Below are 19,590 nucleotides of genomic sequence, written 5' to 3' on the forward strand. Positions count from 1 at the left end.
AAGGAAATAAACTCTAGATCACCTTTACTCCACACACAGAGATGCATGCAAAGCTCTCCCTCGCCCTCCATTTGGCAAATCTGATCATAATTCGATCCACCTTATTCCTGCTTACAAGCAAAAACTAAACCATGAAGTACCAGTGACTTGCTCAATATGGGAGTGGTCAGATGACGCGAATGCTACGCTACAGGACTGTTTTGCTAGCACATACTGGAATACATTCCGGGATTCATCCAATGGCATTGAGGATTACACCAGCCTCAGTCATCAGCTTCATCAAGAAGTGCATCGACGACATCGTCCCCACAGTGACCGTACATATCCCAACCAGAAGCGGTGGATTACAGGCAACATCCAGATCGAGCTAAAGACTAGAGCTGCCGCTTTCAAGGAGCGGGACACGAATCCGGACACTTATGAGAAATCGTGCTATGCCCTCAGATGAACCATCAAACTGGCAAAGCGTCAATACAGGATTAAGATTGAATGCTACTACACCGGCTCTGACGCTCGTCGGAAGTGGCAGAGCTTGAAAATTATTACGCACTACAAAGGGAAATACCGTCGTGAGCTGCCCAGTGACAAGAGCCTACCAGATGAGATGAACACTGAAGCATGCATGAGAGCACCAGCTGTTCCAGATGACTGTGTGATAACGCTCTCAGTAGCCGACGTAAACAGGTCAACATTCACAAAGCCGCGGGGCCAGACGGATTACCAGGATGTGTACTCAAAGCATGCGCTGACCAATTGGCAAGTGTCTTCACTGACATTTTCAACCTTACCAAGTCTGTGATACCTACATGTTTCAAGCAGACCACCATAGTCCTTGTGTCCAAGGAAACTAAGGTAACCTGCCTAAATGATTACCGCCCCGTAGCACGTTGGTAGACATGAAGTGCTCTGAAAGGCTGGTCATGGCTCACATCAACAGCATCTTCACAGATACCCTAGACCCACTCCAATTTGCATACCGCCCCAACAGATCCACAGTTGAAGCAATCTCAATCGTACTCCACACGGCCCATTCCCACTTGGACAAAAGGAACACCTATGTGAGAATGCTGTTCATTGACTACAGCTCAGCGTTAAACACCATAGTGCCCACAAAGCTCATCACTAAGCTAAAGACCCTGGGACTAAACACCTCCCTCTGCTACTGGATCCTGGACTTCCTGACGAGCCGCCCCCAGGTGGTAAGGGTATGCAACAACACGTCTGCCACGCTGATCCTCAACACTGGGGCCCCTCAGGGGTGTGAGCTTAGTCCCCTCCTGTACTCCCTGTTCACCCATGACTGCGTGGCCAAACATGACTCCAACACCATCATTAAGTTTGCTGATGACACAACAGTGGTAGGCCTGATCACCGACAACGAGACAGCCAATAGGGAGGAGGTCAGAGACCTGGCAGTGTCGTGCCAGGACAACAACCTCTCCCTCAATGTGAGCAAGAAAAAGGAGCTGATCGCGGATTACAGGAAAAGGCGGGCCGAACAGGCCCCCATTAACATCAATGGGGCTGTAGTGGAGCGGGTCGTGAGTTTCAAGTTCCTTGGTGTCTACATCACCAACAAACTACCATGGTCCAAACACAGCAAGATAGTTGTGAAGACAGCATGACAACACCTTTTCCCCCTCAGGAGACTGAAAAGATTTGTCATGGATCCCCAGATTCTCAAAAAGTTCTACAGCTGCTCCATCGAGGTTATCCTGACTTATTGCATCACCACCTGATATGGCAACTGCTCGGCATCTGACCGCAAGGAACTGCAGAGGATAGTGCGTCCGGCCCAGTAAATCACTGGGGCCAAGCTTCCTGCCATCCTGGACCTTTGTACTAGGTGGTGTCAGAGGAAAACCCCAAAAAATTGTCAGACTCCAGTCACCCAAGTCATAGACTGTTCTCTCTGCTACCGCACGGCAAGTGGTACCGGAGCGCCAAGTCTAGGACCTAAAGGATCCTTAACAGCTTCTACCCCCAAGCCATAAGACTGCTGACCAATTAATCAAATGGCCACCCGGACTATTTACATTGACATTCCCCGCCGCCGCACCTACTCGCTGTGTATTATCTATGCATAGTCACTTTACCACTACCTACATATACAAATTACATTTACATTTACATTTAAGTCATTTTGCAGACGCTCTTCAACTAACCTGTACCCCGCACATTGACTCAGTACTGGCACCCCCTTTATATATTCTCATTATTGTTACTTTTTATAATATTTTACTTGAGTTTATTTGGTAAATATTTCTTGAACTGCATTTCACAGTAAGGTTTACACCTGTTGTATTCGGGCATGTGGCAAGTAAAGTAATATCATTTCCAGCCACTGCAGTGACCCTGAATGTGTACTGCCCTCCAGCAGTCCGCTCAGTTACACTTAAGGCTGTCTCATTGGTAGCTTCATTCATATCTCTACTGCCATCAGTTCACTCTGCTCTATAGAAGGAGCTGTTTCCCTCTGGTTCATTCATGTAATTGCATGATCTTCTCCCAAAATGTACATTTCTTGAGACACAGATCAGAGACACAGATAATCCTGTAATTTCAGTGACAGGTAAGTTTCTTGATGACTTCAGGCTCTGAACGTGCAAGAAATGTACATTTTGGGAGAAGATCATGCAATTAGATGAATTACTATCTCCTCTTTTACTTAGAGTAATAAAAAATACTAAACAATGTTTCTTTCGTAACCCTGGTTATCTCATATCTCACAAAGTGAGATATCTCACATTAGGATTTGATGGCGGCTCACGACTAGGAAGAACCAATAACACAACGTGTTGTCAGAGACAGTGGCGACTCGCCCACCGGTTATTCTCAAGCATTTCTCTCTTCCTTGAACTCTTGCGAGCAGGGAAATGCGGTGAGATAGCTTGTTCTATTATCAGAGAACCGGAGTTACGAAAGTAACTAAACCCTTGTGTAGTCTTAACATTCTGTATACTCCCCTTGTCCTAAGGGTAAAAAATGACCCGCCTTCACTAAACCCCTAAAATAGAGCAGTTTAATTGAGTTTTAAACCCAAAATCTATTTTGCATGAAGAAACAACCTGTCATTCATCACAAACTTTGTGAATATCTGGGTTTTCCCCCTTCATAATGCAGAATGACTGCCTTTAATCAGTGGACAACACTCATTTTTATTATAAAACACCTGTCATAATTGTTTTACAGTCCTTTTATGGGGAGCAGAATTGGCATCTCCTCCTCTTGCCTGCCCTAGCTGCAGCCTCAGGTGGATCAGGACAAGATTCAGCCCCCTGAACAGCTTTCACAAGCGCTGCAGAGGCTGCTGTGCGGGGGAGGCACTCCTTCCTTTGAATGTGTGGGGTTACAAGTGCCTTTCCCAGGTTCTCCAGGAACACCCTCTTCTTGTTCCGCTTTTCAGGCATCCAGTTAGGGATGATCTATCACAAAGGCATTGTATGAGGACACATCAATAATGTTATGGAAGATGACCGGGGGCCAGCGGGCAGTCATCCTCCTGCAGCTGTAAATTCATATCACTTTGTCCAGGTTGTCCACGCCTCCTTTGTGGTTGTAGTCCAGGATGATGGCTGGCTTCCTGTCCTCACGATCACTGACCTCAGCCGTTTTGTGCAGTGTGTTCAGGAGGACCACATTCTTGTTCCTCTTTTGGAGGTAAGAAACTAGAGTGGTGGTGGGGGTGAATGACTCTCTCCCCCTTGTTGCGAGGAGTGCAGGGGGGAGCTCAGGCTTGTTCTTTCTAACTTTGCCAATCATGATGATCTTCCTCTTCAGGAGCTGCTGGCTGAGTTCAATCAGTAGCAGACATATCCTCAATTTCTCATTGTGTGTGTGTGTGTCTTTGTGGTTTTTGTAGTGTGTAAATGATTTTATAACTGCTGTGTGAAAATGACTACAAGACAATCTTTGTACCCTGGTGGTGTACAGCTTTCATGGAAATATGAACAAAGGTGATATTTCACTTTTTCTAATGTTGGGGTCACTCTAGGAAAAATAATACAATTTCAAGTTGAACAAATGTCATTTAGGGGGTTCTCTCTGCTGTTAAACATAGTGGCGGGATATTTTTTAACCTTAAGACATCACAAGGGTTCATTTCTCTTTCAAATAATTGTTTGGGGTCTCACATTGGGCAAACTCAAGTATCGCAGACATGCTCTGCGAAACAGTATCCCCCTCAGAGGCTCAGAGGAGAGTATGTGCCAACAAAGGTGCAGTGACATCCAGTCTGTAAAACCTCACAAATGTACAGTGCCTTTGGAAAGTATTCAGACCCCCTGACTTTTTGCACATTTTGTTATGTTACAGCCTTATTCTAAAATTGATTAAATGTTTTTTTTTAAATCCTCAGCAATCTACACATAAAACCCCAAAATGACAAAGTGAATAGTTTAAAAAAAAAGTAGGCTAATTTATATTTTTAAAAAGCTCAGGTCGAGGCACAGATCTGGGGAAGGATACCAAAACATTTCTGCAGCACTAAAAGCCCCCAAGAACACAGTGGCCTCCATCATTCTTAAGTGGAACAAGTTTGGAACCACCAAGAGTCTCTAGAGCTGGCTGCCTGGCCAAAATGAACAATCGGAGGAGAAGGGCCCTGGTCAGGGAGGTGATCAAGAACCCAATGGTCACTGACAGATCTCCTCTGTGGAGATGGGAGAAACTTCCAGAAGGACAACCATCTATGCAGCACTCCACCAATCAGGCCTTTATGGTAGAGTGGCCAGACAGAAGCCACTCCTCTTTAAAAGGCACATAACAGACCGCTTGGAGTTTGGCAAAAGGCACCTAAAGACTCTCAGACCATGAGAAACAAGATTCTCTGGTCTGATGAAACCAAGATTGAACTCTTTGGCCTGAATGCCAAGCCTCACATCTGGAGGAAACCTGGCACCATTCCTACGGTGAAGCATGGTGGTGGCAGTATCATGCTGTGGGGGTGTTTTTCAGCGACAGGGACTGAAAGACAAGTCAGGATCGAGAGAAAGATGAACGGAGCAAATTACAGATAGATCTTTGATGAAAACCTGCTCCAGAGCGCACAGGATCTCAGACTGGGCCAAAGTTTCACTTTCCAACAAGACAACGACTCGCACAGCAAAGACAACGAAGACTGGCTTCGGGACAAGTCACAATGTCCTTGAATGGCCCAGCCAGATCAAACATCTCTGGCGAGACCTGAAAATAGCTGTGCAGCAACGCTCCCCATTCAACCTGACAGAGCTTGAGAGGATCTGCAGAGAAGAATGGGAGAAACTCCCCAAATACAGGTGTGCCAAGCTTGTAGTTTGGAAGCTTGTGGGAGGAGCTATAGGAGGTTGGGCTCATTGTAATGGCTGGAATGGAATGGAGTTAAACATGTGGTTTCCATGTATGTGATGTGTTTGACCGAGCGCCACCTGTGGAACAGGGAGAGGCACTGTCGGAATGAAGTGATGCGGCCGTCCGATAGTGTTGCCTGATAGAAGAGAGAGTCCAGCATTAGCTTAGCTATCTATTCAGCTCTTTATCTGGTTGATCTTGAACCCTAACTCATTGAGATGGGTGACAAGGGAAGCTGTGTCTTGTACTGCTTGTTCCTGTGAAGTGGGGCAAAGCAGGTAATCATCTATGTAGGTGGAGACTCTTAGTCCCCTGATACTAACGGGGATTAGAGCTGCCTTACACATTTGCTGAACGTCTGGGGAGCTAGTGCTAGCTCGAAGGGCACAGCGAGGTATTCAAATATAAATTGTATTTGTCACATACTCTGAAAACGAACAGTGAAATGCGTATTTACGGGTCTTTCCCAACAATGCAGAGAGAAACATAGAAAAAGTCATAAAGAAAATTACACAAGGAATAAATACACAATGAGTAATGATAACATGGCTATATACACAGGGTGCCAGTACCGAGTCGATGTCCAGGGGTTTGAGGTAATTGAGGTAGATACATTACATCAAATCAAAGTTTATTTGTCACATGCGCCGAATACAACAGGTGTAGACCTTAGTGAAATTCTTACTTACAGGCTCTAACCAATAGTGCAAAAAAAGGTTTTAGATGAACAATAGGTAAGTAAGGAAATAAAACAGTGAAAAATAACAGTAGCGAGGCTATATACATTAGCGAGGCTATATACAGTAGCGAGGCTACATACAAACACCGGTAAGTCAGGCTGATTGAGGTAGTATGTACATGTAGATATGGTTACAGTGACTATGCATATATGATAGCCTGGTTAGCCAATGTGCGAGAGCACTGGTTGGTCGGGCCAATTGAGGCAGTATGTACATGAATGTATAGTTAAAGTGACTATGCATATATGATAAACAGAGTAGCAGCAATGTAAAAAAAAGGGTTTGGTGGAGGCACACAATGCAAATAGTCTGGGTAGCCATTTGATTACCTGTTCAGGAGACTTATGGCTTGGGGGTAAAAACTGTTGAGAAGCCTTTTTGTCCTAGACTTGGCACTCTGGTACCGCTTGCCATGCGGTAGCAGAGAGAACAGCCTATGGCTGGGGTCTTTGACAATTTTTAGGACCTTCCTCTGACACCGCCTGGTGTAGAGGTCCTGGATGGCAGGCAGCTTAGCCCCAGCGATGTACTGGGCCGTACGCACTACCCTCTGTAGTGCCTTGCAGTCGGAGGCCGAGCAATTGCCGTACCAGGCAGTGATGCAACCATGCTCTCGATATTGCAGCTGTAGAACCTTTTGAGCATCTCAGGACCCATGCCAAATCTTTTTAGTTTCCTGGGGGGGAATAGGATTTGTCGTGCCCTCTTCACGAATGTCTTGGTGTGTTTCTAGTTTGTTGTTAATGTGGACACCAAGGAACTTGAAACGCTCAATCTGCTCCATTACAGCCCCGTCGATGAGAATGGGGGCATGCTCGGTCCTCCATTTCCTGTAGTCCACACTCATCTCCTTACTCTCTGTTACGTTGAGGGATAGGTTGCTATTCTGGCACCACCTGGCCAGGTCTCTGACCTCCTCCCTATAGGCTGTCTCACCATTGTCTGTGATCAGGCCTACACCTGTTGTGTCGTCTGCAAACTTAATGATGCTGTTGGAGTCGTGCCTGGCCATGCAGTCGTGGGTGAACAGGGAGTACAGGAGGAAACTGAGCACGCACCCCTGGGAAGCTCCAGTGTTGAGGATCATCGTGGCAGATGTGTTGCTACTTACCCTCATCACCTGGGGGCGGCCCGTCAGGAAGTCCAGGATCCAGTTGCAGAGGGCGGTGGTCCATCCCAGGGTCCTGAGCTTGGAGGGGACTGTAGTGTTTAATGCTGAGCTGTAGTCAATGAACAACATTCTTTCGTATGTATTACTTTTGTCCAGGTTGGTGAGGGCAGTGTGGAGTCCAATAGAGATTTGCGTCATCAGTGGATCTGTTGGGGCGGTGTAACGCTTGTCTTCGTCCTCCTCAGACGAGGAGTAAGAAATGTCAGACCAATGCGCAGCGTGGTAGGTGTCCATATTCTATTTAATACGAATACTTAACACTTCAACAAAAAAAAAACAATAAAACGGCAAACGAACAGTCCTGAATGGTGAAGCAAAACACAGAACAGAAAATAATCACCCACAACTCAAAGGTGAAACCAGGCTACCTAAGTATGGTTCTCAATCAGGGACAACGATTGACAGCTGCCTCTGATTGAGAACCATACCAGGCCAAACACAGAAATCCCAAATTATAGAAAAAATAAGACTGCCCACCCCAACTCACGCCCTGACCATACTAAAACAAAGACAAAACAAATTAACTAAGGTCAGAACGTGACAGGCAGTATGCGAATTGGAGTGGGTCAAGGGTGTCTTGAATGATGGTGTTGATGTGAGCCATGACCTGCCTTTCAAAGCATTTCATGGCCATAGATGTGAGCTCTCCGGGGCGATGGTCATTTAGGCAGGTTACCTTGGCGTTCTTGGGCACGGTGATTGTGGTGCTCAGCTTGAAACAAGTTGGTGTTAGACTGGGTCAGGGATAGATTGAAAATGTCAGTTAAGACACTAGCCGATGGTCAGCGCATGCTCTGTGTACGCGTCCTGGTATTCTGTCTGGCCTCGCAGCCTTGTGAATGTTAACCTGTACAAAGGTCTTACGCACGTTAGCTACGGAGAAAAAGATCACACAGTTGTATGGAACAGCTGGTGCTCTCATGCATGGTTCAGTGTTGCCTCAAAGTGAGCATAGAAGGCATTTAGCTCATCTGGTAGGCTGTAGTTACACAGGTGATGTGTTGGTGAAAATGATGTAAAACAGATTTCAGTGTACCTGCTTTAAAATCACTGGCCACTAGAAACGCTGCCTCTGAATGTGCATTTTCTTGTTTGTGTTACAGTATAGCTCCCGTCAGTCTCCTTGCCCCTACTTGGGCTCGAACCACACACATCAACAACTGACACCCACAAAGCATTGTTACCCATCGCTCCACAAAAGCCGCGGCCCTTGCAGAGCAAGGGGAACAACTACTTCAAGGTCTCAAACAACTACTTCAAGGTCACCCCGCTAACCATTTCACACCGGTTACACTCACCCCCCTTTTGACCTCCTCCTTTTCCGCAGCAACCAGTGATCCAGGTCAACCGCATCAATGTAACAGTATAGCTTCCGTCCCTCTCCTCGCCCCTACCTGGGCTCGAACCAGAGACCCTCTGCACACATCGACAACAGCCACCCTCGATTCATCATTACCCATCGCTCCACAAAAGCTGCGGCCCTTGCAGAGTAAGGGGAACAACTACTTCAAGGTCTCAGAGCGAGTGACATCACCGATTGAAACGCTATTAGCGCGCACCTCGCTAACTAGCTAGCTATTTCACACCGGTTACATTTGCTATGGCACTAAACAGCTCGTTGAGTGTGGTCTTACTGCCAGCATCGGTTTGTGGTGGTCAGTAGACGGCTATGAAAAATATAGATGAAAACTCTGTTGGTAAATGGTGTGGTCTGCAGCTTATCATGAGGTATTCTAGCTCAGGTGAGCAAAAACACGAGACTTCCTTAACATTACAGATCGCGCATCAGCTGCTGTTAACAAAGTCTGGACAGAGTCTGGACAATGCATAGAAAAGCCAGCGAGATGTACGGTGCCATCAGAAAGTATTCATACCCCTTGGCTTATTCCACATTTGGTTGTGTTACAGCCTGAATTCAAAATGGATTAAATAAATTTTTAAAAATGCTCACCCATCTACACACAGTACAACATAATGACAAAGGGAAAATCTATTTTTTTTAGAAATGTTTGCATATTTATTGAAAATGAAATAGACATCTGTGATTATTTCTGGGTGTATCTTTATAAGCTTTACACACCTGGATTTTACAATATGTGCACATTATTATTTTTAAATTCTTCAAGCTCTGTCAAGTTGGTTGTTGATCATTGCTAGACAGCCATTTTAAAGTCTTGCCATAGATTTCCAAGCCAATTTAAATAGAAACTATAACTCGGCCTATCAGGAACATTCAATGACGTCTTGGTAAGCAACTCCAGTGTATATTTGGCCTTTAAATTTATTGTCCTGCTGAATTTGTCTCCCATTGTCTGTTGGAAATGAGACTGAACCAGGTTTTCCTTTAGGATTTTGCCTGTGCTTTGCTCTATTCTGTTAATTTTATCCTAAAAACCAAACTCCCTAGTCCTTGCCGACGACAAGCATACCCATAACATGATGCAGCCACCACCATGCTTGAATATATGAAGAGTGGTACTCAGGGATGTGTTGTGGATTTGCCACAAACATAACGCCTTATCTTGTGCTCTTGAGTGGTGCAGTGGTCTAAGGCATGGCATCTCAGTGCTAGAGTATCATCACTACAGACACCCTGGTTTGAGTCCAGGCTGTCTCACAACCGGACGTGATTGTGTGCCGCCTTATGGGACCCCCAATTGGCCCAGCGTCATCTGGGGTTGGCCGGTGTTTGTAATTAAAAAATTTAAAAAACATTTAACTAGGAAAGTCAGTTAAGAACAAATTCTTATTTACAATAACGGCCTAGGAACATTGGGTTAACTGCCTTGCTCAGGGGCAGAACAACAGATTTTAACTTGTCAGATTGGGGATTCGATCGGCAAATCTTAACTGACTTGCCTAGTTAAATAAAGGTTAAAAAAATGATATTAAGGACATAACGTTTTTTTGCAGTTTTACTTTTGTGCCTTATTACAAACAGGATGCGTGTTTTTGAATATTTTTATTCTGTACAAGCTTCCTTCTTTTCACTGTCATTGTTAGTATTGGGAGTAACTACAATGTTGTTGAGCCGTCCTCAGTTTTCTCCTATCACAGCAATTAAAAGTTGTAACTGTTTTAAAGTCACCATTGGCCTCATGGTGAAATCTATGAGTGGTTTCCTTTCTCTCCGGCAACTGAGTTTGGAAGGACGCCTGTAATTAATAACTTCACCAAGCTCAAAGGGATATTCAATGTCTGCTTTTTCATTTTTAGCCATCTACCAATAGGTGCCCTTCTTTACCAGGCATTGGAAAACCTCCCTAGTCTTTGTGTTTGAAAGTCACTGCTCGTAGTCATTGAAAAATCATGTTAAACACTTATTGCACACAGAGTGAGCCAATGCAACTTATTATGGGACTTGTTAACCACATTTTTACTCCTGAACTTATCTAAGCTTGTCATAACAAAAGGATTGAATACTTATTGAGAGACATTTCACATTTTAATTTGTCATTAATTTGTAAAAACATAATGCGCAAATATTGTACAATCCAGGTGTGCAAAGCTCTTAGAGGAATACCCAGACAGACTCACAGCTGTAATCCCTGCCAAATGTGATTCTAACATCTATTAAATCAAGGGGTTGAATACTTATGTAAATGAGATATTTCATGTTCAATAAATGTGCAAATATTCATAAAAACATGTTTTAACTTTCTCATTAAGGGGTATTGCGCGTAGATGTGTAAGTCGCTCTGGATAAGAGCGTCTGCTAAATGACTTAAATGTAAATGTAAATGTAATGAAGAGAAAAAATATTTGATCAATTTCGAATTCAGGCTGTAACACCAAAAGACTTGCAATAAGTCAAGGGGTATGAAAACTTTCTGAAAGAATTGTATATCTAAGAAAAATATCAAAAACCACTCAACAAAGATGCTTACTTGTAAAAGTGGTTGTTTCACTGCCTTCTCCTACAGTTGTATTATCTCCAGCCACTGCAGTGACTCTGAATGTGTACCCCACTCCAGCAGGCAGCCCAGTGATGGTCGCGGAGGTTCTTGTGGTATTCTTACTGCCAATGTCACTGCCATCAGTCCACACTATTATATAGAAGGAGCTGTTTCCCTCTGGTTCAGTCCAGCTCAGAGACACAGAGGATGTTCTGATTTCAGACACTGTAAGTTTCCTGATGATTGCAGGCTCTGTGCGTGCAAGAGAGAGGGACATTTGGGAAAAGATACAGAATTTCAACTGAATCAAGTCCAATATTATCAAGTGAGCCTAAATGAGAGCCATTTACTGTGAAATGCATGAAAGCATTGTGTTTCTTATTGCAACAGACATGGCAACTTATCACATGTTCTTGGATGTGAACAAGTAATATATCAACGAATGTATAAATGGTGCCTGTGGCATTGACACAATCCGACATTAAAGTACCTGAGTTACTCACTTGTATATTTCAAAATGGTTTTGTTTTGTCCTTCACTTTTGTTATCTCCAGCCACTGCAGTGACTGTGAAGACGTACTGCGCTCCAGCAGTGAGAGCAGTAACATCTACAGAAGTTCCTGTGGTATTCTGACTGTCATTGATACTGCCATCAGTCCACTCTACTTTATAGAAGGAGCTACCCTCTGGTTTAGTCCAGCTCAGAGACACCGATGATGTTGTGATTTTGGTGACAGTGAGGACTGTGATGGTTTCAGGCTCTGTGCGTGCAAGAAAGGTGGGTGGGGGGGGGGGAGAACAAGTATGTCTGGAATTTACTACAGAAGTAGACGTTGTGAGCCGCAAATATACAGCCGAAGCACATTGCAGAGTCGAGAGAACGTTGATGTTCTCACAGTAAATATAAGATAGACGTTTTAAGGAGAGCTTGTCAGGATCAACACAAAGTTATTGTCAGTCCAGGGACCAGGCTGAGTGAGATACTTACTTGTTGTGAAGTTATTGCAGCAGTCGACTGGTTGGATATCGTTACACAGGACATGCACACGGTGGGTGGACCCAGGAGCCAGTCCAGACAGGGTGGCCATAGTTGAGTTGGAGACCACAGAGGTACTGCCAGTGCTCACGTTGCAGTTGGCGTGTACCTGAATATTAATCTCTGTTGCTGTTGTGCTGGCTTTGAAATTACAGGGAGCGCCTAAAATGGTAGGAGAGTTTTGGATTGAGGGAAACCCAAATCAGAACTTGTTTGCACATGTGTATACTGTACCTGTTTTGAATAATGATTAGGACCTTGATTGTGTTTCTGAAACTTTGAAATGAAGTGTACTTCCTATCATTCATCGTCATCTACTTACTTCAGATTTATCTTTCATAAATTCTTGAAGTGGAAATGGCTGTACTTACATTGAGCTTGTGAGCCCTGTAAGGAAGATGAAAAGGACAGTTAGTAATCATACCAGTAGAGGTCAGCATTGACTCAGAACAGTGATCAAATTGTTGCCTCCACATGTCCTGGCCTATTCCAGCAATCTTACCATCTAGGGCAGGCCTGGGAAATTATTTTCCACGGAGGGCCACATTAGAATATATTTTTACCATCACGGGCCAGAATCAACAATAACAATGCCACAGAGCCAGACGGATTACCAGGACATGTACTCCGAGCATGCGCTGACCAACTGGCAAGTGTCTTCACTGACATTTTCAACCTGTCCCTGACCAAGTCTGTAATACCTACATGTTTCAAGCAGACCACCATTGTCCCTGTCCCCAAGAACACCAAGGTAACCTGCCTAAATGACTACTGACCCGTAACACTCTGTAGCCATGAAACGCATTGAAAGGCTGGTCATGGGTCTCATCAACACCATTATCCCAGAAACCCACTCCAATTTGCATACCGCCCCAACAGATCCACACTGCCCTTTCCCACCTGGACAAAAGGAACACCTACATGAGAATGCTATTCATTGACTACAGCTCAGTGTTCAATACCATTGTCCCTTCAAAACTCATCACTAAGCTAATGACCCTGGGACTAAACACCTCCCTCTGCACAGGAGCCCCTCAGGGGTACGTGCTTAGTCCCCTCCTGTACTCCCTGTTCACCCATGATTGGATGGCCAAGCACGACTCTATATATGCAACGGGGGTGTCGGTAGAGAGTCAATGTGCGGGGCCACCGGTTAGTTGAGGTAGTATGTACATGTAGGTAGAGTTAATTTAAGTGACAATGCATAGATGACAACAGATGACAACAGGAAGTGGCAGTGGTGTGGAGAGGGGAGGGGGGGGGGCAATGTGAATAGTCTGGGTAGCCATTTGACTAGATGTTCAGGAGTCTTATGGCTTGGGGGTAGAAGCTGTTCAGAAGCCTCTTGGACCTAGACTTGGTGCTCCGGTATCACTTGCCATGTGGTAGCAGAGAGAACAGGCTATGACTAGGGTGTTACCTCAATTACCTCGACTAACCGATGCCCCCGCACATTGACTTTGTACCAGAACCCCATGTACAGTGCCTTGCGAAAGTAGTCAGCCCCCTTGAACTTTGCGACCTTTTGCCACATTTCAGGCTTCAAACATAAATATATAAAACTGTATTTTTTTGTGAAGAATCAACAACAAGTGGGACACAATCATGAAGTGGAATGACATTTATTGGATATTTCAAACTTTTTTAACAAATCAAAAATGGAAAAATTGGGCGTGCAAAATTATTCAGCCCCCTTAAGTTAATACTTTGTAGCGCCACCTTTTGCTGCGATTACAGCTGTAAGGCGCTTGGGGTATGTCTCTATCAGTTTTGCACATCGAGAGACTGACATTTTTTCCCATTCCTCCTTGCAAAACAGCTCGAGCTCAGTGAGGTTGGATGGAGAGCATTTGAACAGCAGTTTTCAGTTCTTTCCACAGATTCTCGATTGGATTCAGGTCTGGGCTTTGACTTGGCCATTCTAACACCTGGATATGTTTATTTTTGAACCATTCCATTGTAGATTTTGCTTTATGTTTTGGGTCATTGTCTTGTTGGAAGACAAATCTCCGTCCCAGTCTCAGGTCTTTTGCAGACTCCATCAGGTTTTCTTCCAGAATGGTCCTGTATTTGGCTCCATCCATCTTCCCATCAATTTTAACCATCTTCCCTGTCCCTGCTGAAGAAAAGCAGGCCCAAACCATGATGCTGCCACCACCATGTTTGACAGTGGGTATGGTAGTTCAGGGTGATGAGCTGTGTTGCTTTTACGCCAAACATAACGTTTTGCATTGTTGCCAAAAAGTTCAATTTTGGTTTCATCTGACCAGAGCACCTTCTTCCACATGTTTGGTGTGTCTCCCAGGTGGCTTGTGGCAAACTTTAAACAACACTTTTTATGGATATCTTTAAGAAATGGCTTTCTTCTTGCCACTCTACCATAAAGGCCAGATTTGTGCAATATATGACTGATTGTTGTCCTATGGACAGAGTCTCCCACCTCAGCTGTAGATCTCTGCAGTTCATCCAGAGTGATCATGGGCCTCTTGGCTGCATCTCTGATCAGTATTCTCCTTGTATGAGCTGAAAGTTTAGAGGGACGGCCAGATTTGCAGTGGTCTGATACTCCTTCCATTTCAATATTATTGCTTGCACAGTGCTCCTTGGGATGTTTAAAGCTTAGGAAATCTTTTTGTATCCAAATCCGGCTTTAAACTTCTTCACAACAGTATCTCGGACCTGCCTGGTGTGTTCCTTGTTCTTCATGACGCTCTCTGTGCTTTTAACGGACCTCTGAGACTATCACAGTGCAAGTGCATTTATACGGAGACTTGATTACACACAGGTGGATTGTATTTATCATCATTAGTCATTTAGATCAACATTGGATCATTCAGAGATCCTCACTGAACTTCTGGAGAGAGTTTGCTGCACTGAAAGTAAAGGGGCTGAATAGTTTTGCACGCCCAATTTTTCAGTTTTTGATTTGTTAAAAAAGTTTGAAATATCCAATAAATGTCGTTCCACTTCATGATTGTGTCCCACTTGTTGTTGATTCTTCACAAAAAATACAGTTTTATATCTTTATGTTTGAAGCCTGAAATGTGGCAAAAGGTTGCAAAGTTCAAGGGGGCCGAATACTTTCGCAAGGCACTGTATATAGCCTCGCTACTGTTATTTTATTGTTGCTCCTTATTATTTGTTATATTTAAAAATAAATATTGACTGCATTGTTGGTTAAGGGCTTGTAAGTTAGCATTTCACTGTAAAGTGCATGTGACAAATACAATTTGATTTGATTTGAGAGTGTGGCTCCACATTTCTACAGATGCCACAACTTGGATAAAGTCATTCTACAGTCACATCCCAAATGATTGGCACCCTTGATAAAGATGAGCAAAAAAGACTAAAATAAATAATAAACACTGAGCTATATTGTATGATCAAAACATTTTGAAAATTATTATATTTTATGCAATTGCTCAAAGAGATTTTGTTTAACAAGTTTTTAAAAAATCTAAAAAAGTGATTTTTCTCAAAATGATTGACACCCCTAAATATTGTTGTAACTAAAATCAAACCAAATTAAATCTGCATTATCATTCTACTTTAAATTCATCTCAGTTCAAGGAACTGTATTGTGGCCTTCCGTGGCTTCCTGTTTCACTGGGGTATAAAAATGAGGTAACACGCATGTAAATTCCCTTTGTTATCCATCACCATGGGGAAAGGCAAAGAAATCACAAATGTAAAGAGAGAAATGGTTGTTGACTTTCATAAATCAGGGAATGGGTAAAACAAAAATACTGAAACAATTACACTTACCACTATTAGGGCAACAATTAAAAAGTTTAAAATCCCTGGAGCAGTGGTAAACCTGCTTGCTATAGAGGACCTAAGTGTATCTTGTCCCCACACACAGTGAGAAAGGCAAAGAAAAGTCCAAGGGCAAAAGTTTGAAAATGATAGAACTTTGCATCTTAGGGTCACCAAGTCTCTAAATCTACAATTAGACGCCTCCTCCATGCCAATAGGCTATTTGAAGGGTTGCCATAAAAAAAAAACTTTATTGATATCAACCAACAAATGTAAATGCCTGTAGTTTGCTAAACAGAGATGAGACAGAAATAGAGCTCTTTGACCACATACGCCAGTGGTGGGTTTGTACTTCGAAAGAAAAATGGAAATACAAAAAATAACCACATACCTACTGTAAAATATGGTGGTGGATCTTTGATGTTATGGGTCTGTTTTGGTTCCACTGTTCATGGGGGCCTTGTTAAGGTCAACAGCATTGTGAACTTTACTAAGTACCGGGACATTTTTAGCTAAGAACCTGGTTTCCTGGGCCAGGAGTCCCCAAGTGGATCTTCCAGCAAGACAACCCCAAGCACACATCAACATCCACAACGAAATGGTTAATTGACCACAAAATCAGAATTTTGCAATGGCTATCTCTCAGTCTCTGGACTTTTGAAAACCTGTGGTTTGAATTGAAGAGGGCAGTCCGTCAGCGCAGACCGAAGGATGTCAAGGATCAGGAAAGATTCTCTATGGAGGAATGTCCTCTGATCATCCCAATGTATTCTACAATTTCATAAAATATTTTAGAAAAAGACTCGAAAGGGAACATTTGACGCCAACGTTTTTTGTTGTTTTCTTTCAGTACTTTTTTATAAAAAATATTTTGCTCTGAGCAATTGTATTAGTATAAAATAATATCAATATAATTTCTTGGCACATACAATATACAGTAGCTCTTGTATTTGTATTGTTTATTTTATACAGTCTTTTATGCGCATCTTTATCAAGGGTGCCAATCATTTTGGACGTGTCTGTGTCCCCTTTGGGCCAGATGGGTCATGACACAGGCCATCTGAAGTCTCCAAGCACATTACCTACCAGTGGAATAACCTATGTACAACAGCGGAGGCTGTTGAGAGGAAGATGGCTCATAATAATGGCTAGAATGGAGTCAAAGGAATGGTATCAGACACATCAAACATGGGGATTATCACGTGGTTGATACCACCACTCCATTGACTCCATTCCAGTCTTTGTTATGACCTGTTCACCCCTCAGCATCCTCCACTGATGTACAACCTCTACAACCTCAGGCGGCTGAAGAAATTCTGCATGGCCCACGAAGACCCTCACGAATTTCTACAAATGCACCAGAGAGCATTCTGTCGGGCTCCAGAGGGTGGTGTGGTCAGCCCAACGCATCACTGGGGGACACGCTGCCTGCCCTCCAGGAAATGTACAGCACTCGGTGTCAAAGGAAGGCCAAGATGATCATCTAGAACCTCAGCCACCCGAGTCACAGTCTGTTCACTCTGCTACCTTCTGGCAGGCAGACACTGAAAAACAGCTTCTATCTCCTGGCCATCAGACTGTTGAACAGCCAATACTAGCTGGCTACCTGCCCAGTTCTCAGCCCTGCACCTTGAGACTAATGCCCCATGAATATAGAGTCATTGAACGCTGGCCACCTCATATTCTGTTTATAAACTGTTGTTTACTCACTGTGTATATACTGTGTTCTCGACATAACCCATCCTAATATACCTACTACTGTACATACCATTTTCTTTCCAAATTATACTGAACAACAATATAAACACAAACATTTCAAAGATTTTACTGAGTTACAATTCATATAAGGAAATCATTCAATTAAAATACATTCATTAGGCCCTAATCTATGGATTTCAAATGACTGGGCAGCTAGGCCCACCCACTTGGCAGCCAGTCCCACCCACTGAGGAGCCAGGTCCAGCCAATCAGCATGAGTTTTCCACACAAAATGGGCTTTATTACAGACAGAAATACTCCTCAGCACCCCCCCCCCACGATCCTGCAGGATAACGCCTACAAATCTGTGTACACGACCAATAAACTTTGATTAAATGGTTTGTATGATGGCAACTTGCCAGTTTCCTAGTCCAGTCCACCACAATTTTTGATAAGTCAAAATTAAACCTTCCACCAATGCAAACCGCAGGCCTTAGCTGATGTCCTGCGGTCCACTCTGTTTACCAGACGACTAAACATCACACCCACATTATCCCGTCCCACTAGTGAGTCCCCTATACAAACACGGTCCTCGCCAAGACAGCGTTGGCTATACAGTCCAGCAGATGAGGAGACGCATTAACTCCACTTAACATACTGGGTGTGGTCTGGTTAGAAAAGTAATATCCTTCATTACATTAGCCACAGTTGGGCACACTTGACAACTCGCGGGACGACATTGACGAGGACGTTGACTGAAATGGTGTAATAAAAAGCCAGGCCTAGACTCAGACCAACATCCAGACCCAGATGTAGAGCTTTCAGATCCAGACCTCCAGGTAGCACCCCATCCGTTGTGACATTCAGTTGGGACAGGAAGATATCCTCTCTGGGCCTACGGTCACCACTGCCTCCCCTGGTACTCCCCTGGTACTCCCCGGAGACCCCTCTCCCCGTCCTTACCCTTGCCATCACTATTGATATCACCAACCCTGCCACATCCCTCCCCCCCTGCCTGCCAGCCCTCCCAACTTCCCTCTTCTCTCAATCCCCTTTGTTCAATCCCCTTTGTTCTGCTATTCTTCCTAAAGGCTAGGGGGACAGCACAGGGTGTGGGCTTGGGAGGTTAGGTTCTTTGATGCAGTTCTGGCAGTGCTAGCGTTGTGAGAAAGTGAGGAGACAGACTTGCCGGCGACTTGAAATACAGCTACAGATGTTGTTCATTAACTGACATGAACATGACCCGACAGTCTATGTTCCCCTGAAAGTGTTTAATTCTGATAAACATTATGATAAGCGAATTTAGAGGTTACAGTAGTCCAAATGGGACTTGAGCCCACAACTTTGCGATTGTCAGTCAAACACCTAAGACATGACGTCAAGAGGTCTAAACATCTTCATGGGGTTGTTGATGTTATACTATGAATGTTATATGTTCCATACACCAGATACTTGTGCATCTTGAGACATACTGTAGGAGGAAGTCATTCACTGTAGTTCTGCTCGCTCCCCCCCCTAACAAAAGGCCCCTAACCAACACACCGCCCAATCAGGAAGACATCTTTCGTAGGCCAAGCTCAATAAATCTGGCCTTGGATGTTCTCTCTGTTAGTGTGTGTCCATGAATTCTTATGTGCATTTCACACAGATAATCCAGACCTAGATTATGCTGTGAAGCTCCTCTGATTTGAGAAAAAAAAACATTATATATATATATATATATATATATACACTTCCTTGAGACAGGGAAAAAAATCACCTAATATTTTCAAGTATTTTGTGGATACATTTTAGTATAACTTGGCTGATATTGATTGATGGAGTCCCTGCAAAACACCGGGCTAAGACAGTCTTTGGGGGTTTGCCAGCTGAAAGTGTGTGTGTGTGTGTGTGTGTGTGTGTGTGTGTGTGTGTGTGTGTGTGTGTGTGTGTGTGTGTGTGTGTGTGTGTGTGTGTGTGTGTGTG

The 19,590-nt window shown here is 43.9% G+C and overlaps 1 protein-coding gene across 5 annotated transcripts in view; it reads right to left on the reverse strand.

Moving 5' to 3' along the window:
- ptprja (protein tyrosine phosphatase receptor type Ja) overlaps nucleotides 1-19,590 on the reverse strand; it is a 67,253-nt gene that overhangs the window by 33,602 nt on the left and 14,061 nt on the right. For 4 of the 5 annotated variants that reach the window (XM_064930344.1, XM_064930343.1, XM_064930342.1 and 1 more), the window contains exons 2-5: nucleotides 12,543-12,558; nucleotides 12,124-12,333; nucleotides 11,639-11,896; nucleotides 11,127-11,387 (exon numbers count right to left, since the gene is read on the reverse strand). In XM_064930344.1, the coding sequence (XP_064786416.1) occupies nucleotides 11,127-11,387; nucleotides 11,639-11,896; nucleotides 12,124-12,333; nucleotides 12,543-12,558 (745 nt within the window). The remainder of the gene's footprint in view (nucleotides 1-11,126; nucleotides 11,388-11,638; nucleotides 11,897-12,123; nucleotides 12,334-12,542; nucleotides 12,559-19,590) is intronic. The other variant, XM_064930345.1, reaches the window with a different exon arrangement.

This window comes from Oncorhynchus masou, chromosome 22, assembly GCF_036934945.1.
Source record: "Oncorhynchus masou masou isolate Uvic2021 chromosome 22, UVic_Omas_1.1, whole genome shotgun sequence".
Lineage (NCBI taxonomy): Eukaryota > Metazoa > Chordata > Actinopteri > Salmoniformes > Salmonidae > Oncorhynchus > Oncorhynchus masou.